Raw genomic sequence first — 13,316 nt, 5'->3', positions numbered from 1 at the left:
TCTTAATTTCTACATAGTTCACAGCAAAAACAAATGGACAGCACAGGACAGTGGGGTCTACAGAAGAGTTTGGACAACTCAGCCTGTGTTTTGTGAAAAAGGCAGATAGATGGTTGCATATTCTGTAGATCAAGGTCGGGAAAATGTTTTCCTGAGAAAGATGCTGTGACACAAAGTCATTTTGTAGTGGTGTTGATACTACGTGGAGGGTGTTGCTTGTCCTTCTGGTTTTTTTCTTTGGAAGTTGGATTAGGTGACCTCAGACCCAAAGTGAGATGCCTGAAGCCAAGTTTTTAAGTACTTCAAAATAAAACGCTTAAATAGTAACTGCAGCTGTAGGTTTTTTGTGTTTTAAGTCTGTTTTGGTCAGTTATTTAATTCTTAAAGCAGGTCTGTTACTTTTCAGGTGGAATCATTCATCTTGGATCAGGATGATCTCGAAAACCCTATGTTGGAAACAGCTTCTAAACTGCTGCTGTCAAGTACTGCTGATGGTGCTGACCTGAGAACAGTAGATCCCGAAACCCAGGCAAGATTAGAAGCTTTACTTGAAGCTGCAGGTAAGTCCCCGTGTCCCGTACAGGTTTAACCCCAGAGCCCTTCCAGGAGTCCCTGCTGGAATCACTTGCTTAAGGCTAATCCACAGGAGCACGATACAACTGCAAAATGTACCGCGGGGTGGGTCTGGTCAGGGTGTCACAGGAGAGGAAGAAGTTTATTTTAGAGTATTCCAAGGTTTGGAAAATCAGAATTTCACGTGAAGATGCTTCAAATCGGATTTCTCCAGTGGTGGCGTTCTAACAGCCTGAGTCAAAACTGACTCCTGACTTTGGCTTGTGCCATTATGTCAAACCCTGAATTGCTAAATAGATTTTATTTTGTAAGAGCTGCTGTATGCAAAGTTATAATAGTTGCTTATATTAAGTAGTTTCAGTAGCTGAAGACTGATTCCCTCTGTGGATTGGAGGGTTTCAGTCACGTGCAGCTTTTAATGAGTGTTATAATAAACGGTTAAACCCGTGGTTTTGGAAGCTGTAGTTGACGGTGCTTGGAACGTTTGTGCCGACAGATCTCATAGGCTCAGTTTCAACTTGTCTGTTCTCTCCTTTCCCGGCACGCATCCCCGTTGGTTGGGGAATGGCAGGAATAGGGAAGCTGTCGACAGCGGATGGGAAAGCCTTTGCAGATCCCGAGGTGCTCCGCAGGCTGACCTCCTCGGTCAGCTGCGCGTTGGATGAAGCTGCTGCTGCGCTGACCCGGATGAGAGCGGAGAGCACAGCCAATGCAGGGCAGACGGACAAGTAAGCCAGCTTTTGTCCTGGAGCTTTTCAGCCCTTTGCTACTTCTAGAAGCGGTTTTTCTTGTTCTGTCACTTGTGCTTGTGGGATGATGAAACTCTTACTCAAGTGGAATTGGTGCCAAGTTATCACCTGTGCTTCTCCTGCTTGAATGTTTGTGGACTGGCAGGTCTTGCACTAGAGGGTGAAGCAATTTGGTGCTGCTCAGATTTATGGAATGGCACTCCAAGGAGTTTATTGTCAGCAACTATAGAAACATTTCTCGGCTCTTCGATAGTATGGGCCTTAGAACTGTTCTGAACAGCTGCAAATCCCAAAATGGGTCATTCAGTGACAGCCTGAAACAAGATTTCAGATAAAAAAAAATCTTTTAGGGAATTTCAGAGTGCCTTTTTAATTGAGGAAGAGAAACAGCCTCATGGGAGTGGATCTCCATAGTGGTCAGTGTCGCACTGGGCCCTGGATAGAGCCTCAGCCAGGGAGTTGCTGCTCTTGTACTGGACTGTGGCTTTCTGTGTGTGATTTTGTCTTTACTGGGGCATTCAGAGGAGAAAGAAGCAGGTTTCCTGCTAGGCTGTCATTAGGCTTCACTGCAGTGGAAACAATGTTAGTAGGGACAATCACGTGCTGCTGCGCTGGTCAGAAGTTTGTTCCTTCTATCCAGAATAACTCCAAAGATTACTTGCTGTAGGAAGACAGAGGTTCTTGGAAATCAAAAAAAAAAAGGTTAACATGTAGTGAAGGGACATATCTGAGAACTGATTCTCTGTGTATTAAAATTGTGTCTGGTTACAAGATCCTGGTATTTTCAGCACAGGAGAGAAGGGAAGTCGTTAAGTTTCTTACAGGAGAAGACTGATGTGGGTGATTTGTTGTAGTTTACTTAACAGCACTGAACAAATAAAGTTTACTCAAGATTGACAGGTGATTTGCGTGTCCTCTGATCCTGGGATATCCTGCATATATTTCTCTTGTAAACTTCTGTTAAAAATTAATAGCAGGAGTGGATATGACCACAGCTTAATTTTCAGCAAAGCTAGCTGGGAAAGCTCAAGTGTAAAACTGGCACTTCTTTAATTAGCAGTTGGCACGTTTCTAGCTGGTGTTTCCTTTTTTGCTGACTGCATCCTCATGGCACACTGGAGTTGAGGCACAGTCCATTTCACTCTCAATGCTTTCTCCCTCGTTAGCCGCAGCTTGGCCGAGGCTTGTTCCGAAGGAGATGTGAATGCTGTGCGGAAGTTGCTCATTGAAGGCCGGAGTGTGAACGAGCACACAGAAGAAGGGGAAAGCCTCCTTTGTTTGGCCTGCTCAGCAGGGTATTATGAGCTTGCGCAGGTTGGTTTCCTGGAACTTTGTGCTATGTGTGTGTTGTACAAAAAGAAATGTAAATCGGTATATTTCCATTTTGTGCACCTGGAAGGGGGTGTTGAGGTAGTGAGAAATGGCAGTTCACTGGCAGAGGAGTCTCACACATCCACTGAACATTGCTAACGCATTCTCAGTGCCTGTGTTCTGCAAGGGTGGAGGTTTGTCACCGCAGCATTGCTGATCACCGTCTCTCTGGGCAGGTTCTCCTGGCAATGCATGCCAATGTGGAGGACCGGGGAATCAAAGGAGACATCACACCTCTGATGGCTGCTGCCAATGGCGGGCACGTCAAAATTGTCAAGCTGCTGCTAGCTCACGGTGCTGATGTGAACGCACAGTCGTCCACAGGTAAAGAGGGCCTTGGGGACGACTGCAGAGCTGGGATTTGCGGTGTGCAGGGAACTTGGCGTGGAAGTTTGGGAGCAGTGGCTGTCAGCCCAGCAAGGCAGAATGCTTCCTTGTGGTTTTGCCATTTAAATTCTCTTTTCTAAGTGAAACTCTGAAATATTGTTAGATGCAGGTAAAATATTAGCAGGATGTAGAAAGGTGGATAAAGTCAGTTAGTAACTGGAAGGTGTTTGAGTGCATAGCATTTATTGTCACATTTTAAGCACAGTTTGGTGAGTTTGTCTGTACATGGAAAAATTATTTGATGGCAGGTCAGGAAACACAAGGGGAAAACAGGAAACATGAGAAGATGCCCCCCCTTCCCCTCTTTGCATGGTAATTTGCTAGCCATTTGTGTTGAAGTGACCAGATTGGGAAATCTTTTAAGTTTTTGTAACCTGGAAGTGGCGAGCTGGTGTGCAGTCAGCTGTAACTGATGAATGGAGCTGACCCTGAGTGAGGGCGAGAGGGGGAGACCAGAAGACACCTTATTTATTGCTTTAGTATTTTTTTCAGTGAAGTTGTTTTCTCAGTGGCAATATGGCCTTGGCCTCTAACTTTCTTCAAGGTGTCTTTTACAAAGGCAGGTTCTTTGACTGCTGTGTGCGGATCCATGCTTTTGTATTTTTACCACTGAAGTTGTTTTCCTCTCCCCCTAAAGGCTATGAACATTTTGGAACCAGCCCCTTGCAGGTGTTTAGGACTTGATTTAGAAGCAGCAGTTCACTCTGCTCCTGGTTTTGAGCTTTCATTCTTAGAGCGCTGTGTGCCCCTGCTGATTAACAGGAAAACGGATGGGGCTTGGTGACAGAAGCTGGGCTAGAAATGGGAAGAGAGAGAGGTGCATCAGTACAGGCACAAGGAGATCCTCAAGTCTGCCAGCACCGAGCTCCTTGGTGCCATTGCTTATTCCCCCTCCCTGTAGTTCTTGACCTGTAGCCTGAAAAGTGCTGTTCCATCAGGTATCCAGGGACAAGGGGTGGCAGGGAGCATCAGGTGAAGTTCCGGGTGAAGAAACCTCTGTCGCGCTCTGTTTGCAACCGTGCTTCTCTCTGGCTTTAGGCAACACAGCCCTGACGTACGCCTGTGCCGGGGGCTACGTGGATGTGGTGAAGGTGCTGCTGGAGTCGGGCGCGAGCATTGAGGACCACAATGAGAACGGTCACACGCCGCTGATGGAGGCCGGGAGCGCCGGGCACGTGGAAGTGGCCAGGGTGCTGCTGGAGAACGGAGCGGGCATCAATACGCATTCCAACGAATTCAAGGAGAGCGCGCTGACCCTGGCTTGCTACAAAGGTACGGGAGCAAGAGTGGAAAATGTCAGGGCCAAGGGTCGCTTCCAACGTGGGTTCCTTCAGCCTTGCTGCCCCAGAGCAGGGCAGTTGAAAGGGTGGGAGCAGACACCGTGGTGCTCTTGTCCTGGCTGTGATAGCACACAGCACACGTGTGCCATATGTAAAATTACCTGAGTCTGAGTATCGAGACCCAAACCTTTGGTCTGAGTTACGATTACTTAGAAGATGCTCTGTTTAATCAAGAGACAAGGAGCTAATGTGTTACATTACAGAATAAAGAAGCTAAACTTTCTGTATTATAGCTGTATAATGCCAGGTATCTCTGCTTAAATACGGAAAAATATTTCATTTTAAAGGATTTGGCACTTGCAAATCATGCCCAGTTTGCCTTTTAGGTGCTGAGGACAAGAGGCCTTTGTTTCCTCCCTTAGAGCACTAGGCAGCAAACTTGGAGCACCCCAGAAAGGGATGAAGTTGTTTAGTTAAGAGGCAAAATATGTTCCTACAGCCCAGCAGCTGCTGTTACAGTCACTCAGGAGATGTTTTATCAGGCCCTTGCCATCATGGAGTAGTTGATGTTGGTAGCAGAGGTACTTGAGTGGCACCTGTATGGAAACTGGTCTTAGTATCGTATTTATATTTTTTTTGTCAACTATGCTGATAAGCTGCTGTGCATGTAGATGGCAGAGATACAAACACACCTTTCCAGAGTGGATTTTTTATGTTGTGACATGGACAGCCATGATCTTCGTTAATACTTTCTGTGAGTGTTGAAATGTACTTTGTCAAGCAGCTTCTGTTAACTGTTTTCTCCACATAGGCCATCTGGAAATGGTGAGGTTTCTGCTGGAAGCTGGTGCAGACCAGGAGCACAAGACAGATGAGATGCACACCGCGCTCATGGAGGCGTGTATGGTAAGAGACATAAAGCTTGAGCAGTGAGGTCTGCAGGCTCTCTGTTCTTCCCTAAGATGGAGAAAGTGATTCCTGTTAGTCTCCTTCAGCTACAGAAGCTAACTGTGATGTTTTGGTTCTCTTGGGAAAATATTTTATATAGGAATTTAGAAATGAAATAACTTTGTGGGGGAAGATACTCAGTCATTGTTGAAATGCTTTTAACATTTCTAAAGTGCTGAACACAGACAGTGAATATGGTCATAACCTGGCTTGTGGAGGCATATAAAACACCTTGATTATGTGAAAGCAGTTTGTAAGCAGGTGTAGCCCTTGAAAGCAGGATCAGAAGCTGTTTGGGAAGCAACTAGGAAGTGGAAGGGAAAATTGTTAATTCTTGCTAGTGAGAGTGCTTTGATGTTGCTCCTTTGTCCATCTGAGGTGGTTGTGTTCACCTGAATATGGAACTTTATTGTTGAACTGAGATTTCATTTCTTAAATTTCCTTTTTATCCTTCTCTACAAATAGATTCCTCATGTGTTGGGATTTTGATGGCATTAGCCTTGTGTAATGTCACACTGTGAACCCGTGGCTGTAGAGGAGGGCAGTAAATCCCTGTTGAGTCTGCCCTTCCCTGAAACAACTGTAATGGTTCTAAAATCAGCCATTGATGTCTGTTCAAGGAAGTTAATGGTTTCAGATAGGGGAATGATTAACAGAAGCCATTATACTCGCTGAAAGTTGTTGCAAAGAAAGTCACGTAGATAAACAGAACTTGAGCTGTCCTTTATCTCACCCTGAAGTCTTACCAGAGGAGGCACATAAATATCCTTGGCGAAGGCCTTGCAGCCCGTTCCTGGGATATGATGATAAAAATTACCTTCTTTGTCGTTGCAGTTGCCTTCTCATCAGGATATTTTTGTGGTGGAGCTATGGATCAAGCCCTCCTTTCCTTGCCATTCTCTCCTGCCCTTTCAACTCCTCTAATAGACTAACAAAATTCCATCAGACCCACAGAGATGTTAAGACCTAATTTTTGTTAGAGATGACTGAGCAGTGGGAAAAAACTCTTCCTTGTTTCTGCAAGAAGCTGTTCCTAAGGAGGCAGTTCCACACTGGTGCTCAGAGCTGGCAGACAGTTGAGAGTCTCATACCTCCAGCTCTGCTGACCAGGGAAGGAGCAGCTTTCTCTGGCAGTATTTAAAGACCTTGCAGTGTGGAATGAAGCAAAGCAAGGACTTCCATCTCAGCATGTTGTTTGTGCAGAAACAGTTACTGCCCTTCAGTGGCACAAGAAAACTTCCTTCCCTGGCACAGCATTGAATGTGTGCTAGCAGAACTCTCTATCTGTGGCACAGCCAGCGCAGGTTCTAGGAAGGAAGACTTCCGCCTGAGAGTTTTTTTAGGCAGCAGTTAATATTGATTTCATGCGAATGAGCTGTTGGACAATGGCTCTTGCCTTGTGGGAGCAAAAAGCAGGTTGATCTAGTTGGCCTTTCCTCTTGCTGAAGGACTGGTGCCCACAGAGCTTCACCTTTAAAATGCAGCTGGTGCTCTTGTGAAGGTTGCTCAGGTGACTTTTTCTGATCTGTGACCAGTTGGAAGGCTTTTCCTAGCTGTTGGAGGAGAGCTGAACAGCCCCACCGCATTGCAAGGTTTATTAAAACATGGATCCACTTCCCTTGTGTGGTGAAGCACTGGCAGTTCTCCTCCTCCAGGCTGCTTGGCCCACATAGGACACTTTGAAGCAAACCTTGGTGCTGCGAGGTGCCATCCTCATCGTGGATCAGGGGTGAGCAGTGAGCTGTCTTGCCAGAGCCTGATGGATGAGGCACCGTCTCTGCATTTCCCTGAGGAAAGATTCTTTATGGAGTCTTGGAGTTTTTTTCCCTAAAATAGTACTGTCATTTCATGTAAAAGGTGAATATGTCCTAGTTAATGTCCTAGATATTTTTCCGAGAGGAAACCGTGTTTTGCTCCCTGGATATCGGAATAAGGTATGAAACAGTTGAGAAAATGAAGCGGAAAAATGTCAGATGCAGTTTGGTATTTTGTCTGGAAAAGAGCTTTTTGGAGTTGTGGTTTCCAGCTTGGCAAGGACAGCTGTGGCTGCAATTTGCTGCCTCTTAGGAATTAATCTGAGATCAAGGTGTGCTTACCTCATTCAGTGACAGCATTGGGAAAGCCTTGTGTTCCGGGTGAGTGGCTGTTTATTCACTGCAGCCTTCTGCTGTTTTGTTTGTCAGATTGTGGTTCCTCCAAGTTGGAATGGTGGCCATCTCCTCATGGAGAAAACCAGCTTGGAGGGTTTATGCTGTTGTTGGAGCGCAGCGACCAAGCCAGTCTCTGCTTCTCCCTGAACAAAGCAGAATGGAATGGCAATTGCGTGTGTCACTGTCAGGCCTCCAGTGTAAACACGGAGCTGAAAAGCCGCTTCACATAGTTCCTGAATTTATGGCGTACTGAAAATACGATGGAGATCCTATGCTCAAGTATTTTTAAAGGAAGAAAGCAAACTTAGGAGCTACCTTTTGGTAGAATGGTTTTGACAGCCCCATCACTGGCAAAGCCTGCCAGCATCCTGCCAAGGGAAAGCTGTTCCTGGGACGGGTGGCTCCCCTGGGACGCGTGACGAACCCCTGACAAGCGGTCTCGTTTTGGCTTTTCTCTTGGATGAAGAAAGTAAGTCTTGACTCTGCTCTGTTAAACTGAGCAGTGAAATAGTTTTGCCGGAGTCCTGAGGCAAGCCAGGTCAGTGTGCACGGCTGCTTAGTAAGCAAGGGAGGAAGCAAAAGGATCTCTCTGTTGTTCTTGGGGAGGAGACAAGCTTCTAAAATGATGGTGAGCTCCCCCTCAACTTTCTGGGCTTTATTCTGGAGATTCCCCTGCCCCAAGTAAGTTGATCCCAACCACCTGAACTTGAGTCTGATACAGAGCTGTCCAGTTTGTTGCTTACACCATTGACAGAGAGGTCTGATACCAGGTTCACAGCACATATTCAGTAAAACATGCTCAGCATTTCTACAGGTGCCTCTTAAACAGGGGATCTTTATCCAAATACATAGGGAAAAGGTTCAGAAAAACTGTTCAGCAAGTTTACTTGTATTTTTGGACTCATTTTACTCACTCACTGCTTTTTATGTCTTTTGAGGGAGTTTGGGTCTGTGACAAAAAACACAGTTTTTCCATTTGGTCCATCTTTTGATCTTGTTTGTTTGCTTTTCCAGGATGGTCACGTGGAAGTGGCGAGATTACTTCTGGACAGCGGAGCTCAGGTGAACATGCCTGCGGACTCCTTTGAGTCTCCGTTGACTCTGGCGGCCTGTGGCGGGCACGTGGAGCTGGCAGCTTTGTTAATTGAGCGTGGGGCTAACTTGGAAGAGGTCAATGATGAAGGATACACACCACTGATGGAGGCAGCTCGAGAAGGCCACGAGGAGATGGTGGCACTGTTACTTGGGCAAGGTAACTGCTGCGGGGCCTTCTGCGGGCTGGAACTCAGCAGGCAGCTGCAAATGTTGGGGAAAAAGCTCTGAGTGTCTGAGATTTTTGTTGTCTTTGGTAATAAGATGCCTTGTGCCTATGGAAGGGGTTTGTCTGCTGATCCTGCCTTCTGTAACTGGTGTTTTGCGTTGTTTGAAGGAGCAAACATCAATGCTCAGACAGAGGAGACGCAAGAAACCGCATTAACTCTGGCTTGCTGCGGAGGGTTTCTGGAGGTGGCTGATTTTCTCATTAAAGCGGGAGCTGACATAGAGCTCGGCTGTTCCACACCTTTGATGGAGGCTGCTCAAGAGGGGCATTTGGAGCTGGTTAAATATTTATTAGCTGCAGGTACGGAGTCAATTTGTTAACACTTTCGTAAAGGCCTTATCGAAGAGAAAAATCGGAAAATACAGAAATGTTTTTATATAGAATATGAATAAAGAAATATGGAATATTAGAAAAATCATATATTCATTACATTTTCTTTAGCAGCTTCTTGAAGTTGACTGTGAAGGTCTTTGGAGCCCAGAGTAATTTACTGATTGGACTTTTAATTTAGCTTTTGAAGATTGAGTTGATGTGAACATATTTGGAACTAGCTTGCACTTTGTTTTTATTCCTCTAGAGTATGATCAAGTTATCAGTTTAATAGATGCTGGATTGGAAGGGGGGAGTTGAATTTGCTGTTTGATCCTATAAAGATTGTAGAGGTTGTATGTTTTGTGTAATGCCCATCATAAAGCTTACAAGGCTTTGTCCTTTGTGTTTCAGGGGCTAATGTGCACGCCACAACAGCAACAGGTGACACGGCCCTGACGTACGCCTGTGAAAACGGCCACACCGATGTAGCAGATGTCTTACTTCAGGCAGGTGCAGATCTGGTAAGTCATTTGCCTTCTTTAAGAAAAATATCTAAGTAGGATATAAAATTACCAGCATCTGATATTCCTTCTGTTTGTTTCTGTGTTGATTGCTGAAAACTTACAGGTTCTTTAATGTGTTTTGGTGTGTTAAATTACCCCAAAGTGCTGAGGTCAGTTACTCTGGTGATTGATGTCTAAAGCCATTCCAAGCCATTCAGGGTTGCCTGGACAGGAAAAGAGGGGATTTCATTCTTTTGACGTGGTATTCGGCTTTGAATTGTTGAGTTGATTCTGGGTTAGTCCTTGTACCTATAAATCTGTTCTATTCCTTATGCATCAGACAGCTGACAGTCTGTTTGGTGTAACTGTAATGCAATTAAGATGGAGGATTTTAAAAACTGAATTTTACTTGTCAGCAGGCTTGTACACCAGTGTGTTCTCAAAAAGCAATGTTAAGCGTGTCACACGATGTCCTGTTTAACTAAAATCCCCCTCGTGTGCCTTGGATGCTTTTTTGTCCAGGAGTCACACCTGTGCAGAGACAGGTGGTGAATGGTTCGTCTGCCTTCAAGATACCCTGAGTTCGAATGTTAGCTAAATATTTACACCTAAGTTTGTGAAACACTAAGGAAGGATGTTCCCTCTCTAGTACCTATCCATTCAAAAACCCAGAAGGCTGGCTTGCCTCCTTTCACATGCTACTTTGGATTTTGAAGCCTTTCTTTATCTGCTCTAGGAGCATGAATCAGAAGGTGGAAGAACCCCTCTCATGAAAGCTGCCAGGGCAGGTCATGTTTGCACTGTTCAGTTCTTGATTAGCAAAGGTAAGAGTGTGGAATGGTTTGGGTTTTCCTGATGTAAGAAATACTTCAAGTTAAGAACATGGCACAGCTACTGTAACTTCCTTGGATTTGTTTTAAATATCCTAACTGAAGTAGGCAAGTGATTCTCCAACTAGGCATGTAGTGATTAGCTGTGGTTTCTGCCGAGATTAGTGGAACTGTGTCTAGTTGTGAAAACAGTGTGTTTCAGTCTTTAATTCCTAGTAAAGGCAGCAGTAGTAGGGATCACTGGGCTCTCCATGCCCCCGGTGCAGCTTTGGAGCACTGTCTTTGGGGGCTGAACTACAAGTGCAGGTTGGTTTCCATATTTTGGCTATAGCTTGCTTGATGTTTCAGTACAAACCTGGAATTTCCATTTTCTCTCTCTCTTGGGCTGATTCTCATGAATTTTTCTCATCCCCACCTTGCATGGAGTAGGACATCTGGCAGGATGGAATTTCTCCCTGCCTAGGTGGCAGAGTAGTTAATTCTGTTACATTTGACAGAGGTGAACCTGTTGAAGTCAGTTTTAGCTGATGTTTCTTTCTCCTTCTGTTTCTGCAGGAGCAAATGTGAACAGGACCACAGCGAACAACGATCACACAGTGTTGTCGCTGGCCTGTGCAGGGGGTCACTTGGCAGTGGTGGAGTTACTGCTCGCTCATGGTGCTGATCCCACACACAGACTCAAGGTTTGTCCCTCAGCTGCCTCATTTTCCCCTAAAACTAAGGATACCCAACTGAATTTTCTCCTTCTGTATTCTCCACAACTGAGCCAGCCTGTGCTGATTTAAATGGAAGTTTGCACAAGCAGACGCTCTGCTCACGTACGCATTGTTGGAGTTAGTGCAGGTCTCTTGATCATCGTGAGCAGGAAGGCTGCCCTACGGTTGTAAAGCGCTGATTGTGGAAGAGGAGACAATTTTAAAGTACTGTTTTGGTTTTTTGGAAATACTTGATCAAGTCTCTAAGTTCAGATGTGAACTTGTGGAGATAGAGTATTTACTAAAGCAGAAAGCAGTCACGTAGGTACTGTGTTGTGTGTCCCAAAATGCTGCAGTGCTGTTTCAAAGATGCTCTTCCCTCACTGTGTGACCTTTCCCTCTTCAGGATGGATCGACTATGCTCATCGAGGCAGCCAAAGGCGGTCACACCAGCGTGGTTTGCTACCTTCTAGATTACCCAAACAACTTGCTTTCTGCTCCTCCGCCCGATGCCACTCAGCTGACCCCGCCATCCCATGATCTAAACAGGGTAAGGTTGCAAGGCTCGTGATCTGAGGGGCTTTTTTGCGCTTTCTTACTTGGGAGTTGAAAGGTGAGAGAAGAGTCATGTCATGTCATGTCATAAACTGTAGGTGAGCACACTGAAAGTCGCTCAGAGCTGTAAGGGGAGTGGGGAGTACTTTTGAACAATGTGGTGTAGTGCTCTCATCATTCTTGTTGTTCTCCGAGTATTACTGGAAAGGAAAAAAACGAGGGTGGGAAAAACCAGCAAGTGCAGAAGTCTGCTTAAATGAGACTCTTCAGAACTGAGTTTATAGCCCATTGTGGCTTTTATTTGACATACTGCAGTACAGCACTGTACCATGCAGAGGATAGTTCATCAAGTGATTTTTTGGGTGAAAAATGACAAGTATGTGGAGATGACATGATCTCCAGGTGTTAATTACCGAATTCAGCATATTGAAAACCACATCAAATGTTCCTAGTCACCATTAAAGTCTACTTTTCTAACAGAATTTTGTTTGCCTTCTGTTGAATTGTAACTAGCACAGAGTATGAGAAAAGTAATCTGTTAGTATCCGACGTTTTAGGCTCCTCGAGTACCAGTGCAGGCGCTGCCCATGGTCGTCCCACCCCAGGAGCCTGACAAACCCCCTGCTAATGTCGCCACAACCCTTCCCATCAGAAATAAAGGTCAGTCGTAATTTCGTAATTCTGGAGCTTACTTTCTAAATATCCTTCCTCGGTAGAAGATAGAGGCTTGCACTTGTAGCAGAGTAGCTCCTATGAAGAGTGTTTATGGCTTCAGTCAAGGCAACTGCAATTTTTTCTTTTTTTTTTTTTTTTTTTTTTTTTTTTTACTTTTTTAAGGATTCGCTTATCCACCAAGTATCAGTCATCTTAACCTGTAACCATAAAACGTCAAGAAATCTGCCTAAGTAAATACGTTAAAATCTCTAGTCTGACACACTGAACTAATGCAAAATGTTACCCAGAAGTCTATAGAAATTGGAGGATGGAAGTTGCAAAACCCATGTTAATCTCCATATCACAGTTGATTTGATAACTTGTGCTTCCTTAGGGTAGTAGTCTGGGAGTGGGTTTGACTAATTGGATTGAAGGCGGAATTTCTTGTGCAGTAAAATCTTTTTAGTCTGATGTGGCTCAGGTCCTCCTAGGACTAAATTTGCATCTATTTTGCTCTCGCCATTTTGACGCTTAATGCTTTCTGTACTTAAGAATTCTCTTCAAAAACCAATTTTTATCAAGCATCAGCAGTAGCAAATACAGGCGTGCATGTCCTAAAATTAATCCTCTGTGTACACTTGTATTGTTCTGGAGATACAGCGAGGATGGCTGGAAGAAACTGGGCACCTCCACTGCCTCAGATCCTGAGTTTTGATTTGCCTTTCGCCCTTCAAAATTAACCGATTGTTGCTTCTCCACCTGGTATGGCAGAGCATGTCAGCTGTGTTACTGGGGACTTCTGCATAAAAGACCAGTTGGATTAGTCCATCGCTTGTTCTTGCAGGAAGGCTGAAATGTTTGCCTTGCCTGGGCAGAGAGAGCTGAGTTTTGACACAGGCAAAATCGTGTCTACTCTGGATAGAACCTAGTGGCTAAAGACACCCTGTTAGATCCTGCTAAATCTAAATGACTATCCTGGGTTCTGGCA

General features: G+C 45.0%; 1 protein-coding gene across 9 annotated transcripts in view; it reads left to right on the top strand.

The window, feature by feature from the left end:
• The window catches only part of ANKRD17 (ankyrin repeat domain 17), a 69,490-nt gene that overhangs the window by 34,339 nt on the left and 21,835 nt on the right, over positions 1-13,316 (top strand). For 8 of the 9 annotated variants that reach the window (XM_088057141.1, XM_014260378.2, XM_014260377.2 and 5 more), the window contains exons 2-14: positions 407-560; positions 1,145-1,301; positions 2,489-2,636; positions 2,870-3,017; positions 4,119-4,352; positions 5,172-5,266; positions 8,473-8,710; positions 8,888-9,079; positions 9,503-9,612; positions 10,331-10,418; positions 10,980-11,107; positions 11,526-11,669; positions 12,232-12,334. In XM_088057141.1, coding sequence (XP_087913267.1) covers positions 407-560; positions 1,145-1,301; positions 2,489-2,636; positions 2,870-3,017; positions 4,119-4,352; positions 5,172-5,266; positions 8,473-8,710; positions 8,888-9,079; positions 9,503-9,612; positions 10,331-10,418; positions 10,980-11,107; positions 11,526-11,669; positions 12,232-12,334 — 1,939 coding nt within the window. Of the gene's footprint in view, positions 1-406; positions 561-1,144; positions 1,302-2,488; positions 2,637-2,869; positions 3,018-4,118; positions 4,353-5,171; positions 5,267-7,616; positions 7,928-8,472; positions 8,711-8,887; positions 9,080-9,502; positions 9,613-10,330; positions 10,419-10,979; positions 11,108-11,525; positions 11,670-12,231; positions 12,335-13,316 lie in introns of those variants that run through there. The other variant, XM_088057140.1, reaches the window with a different exon arrangement.

Source organism: Pseudopodoces humilis, chromosome 6 (assembly GCF_049639895.1).
Source record: "Pseudopodoces humilis isolate 2021_Gansu_Grassland_sample_001 chromosome 6, ASM4963989v1, whole genome shotgun sequence".
Lineage (NCBI taxonomy): Eukaryota > Metazoa > Chordata > Aves > Passeriformes > Paridae > Pseudopodoces > Pseudopodoces humilis.
This window is presented reverse-complemented; position numbering and strand designations above follow the sequence as displayed.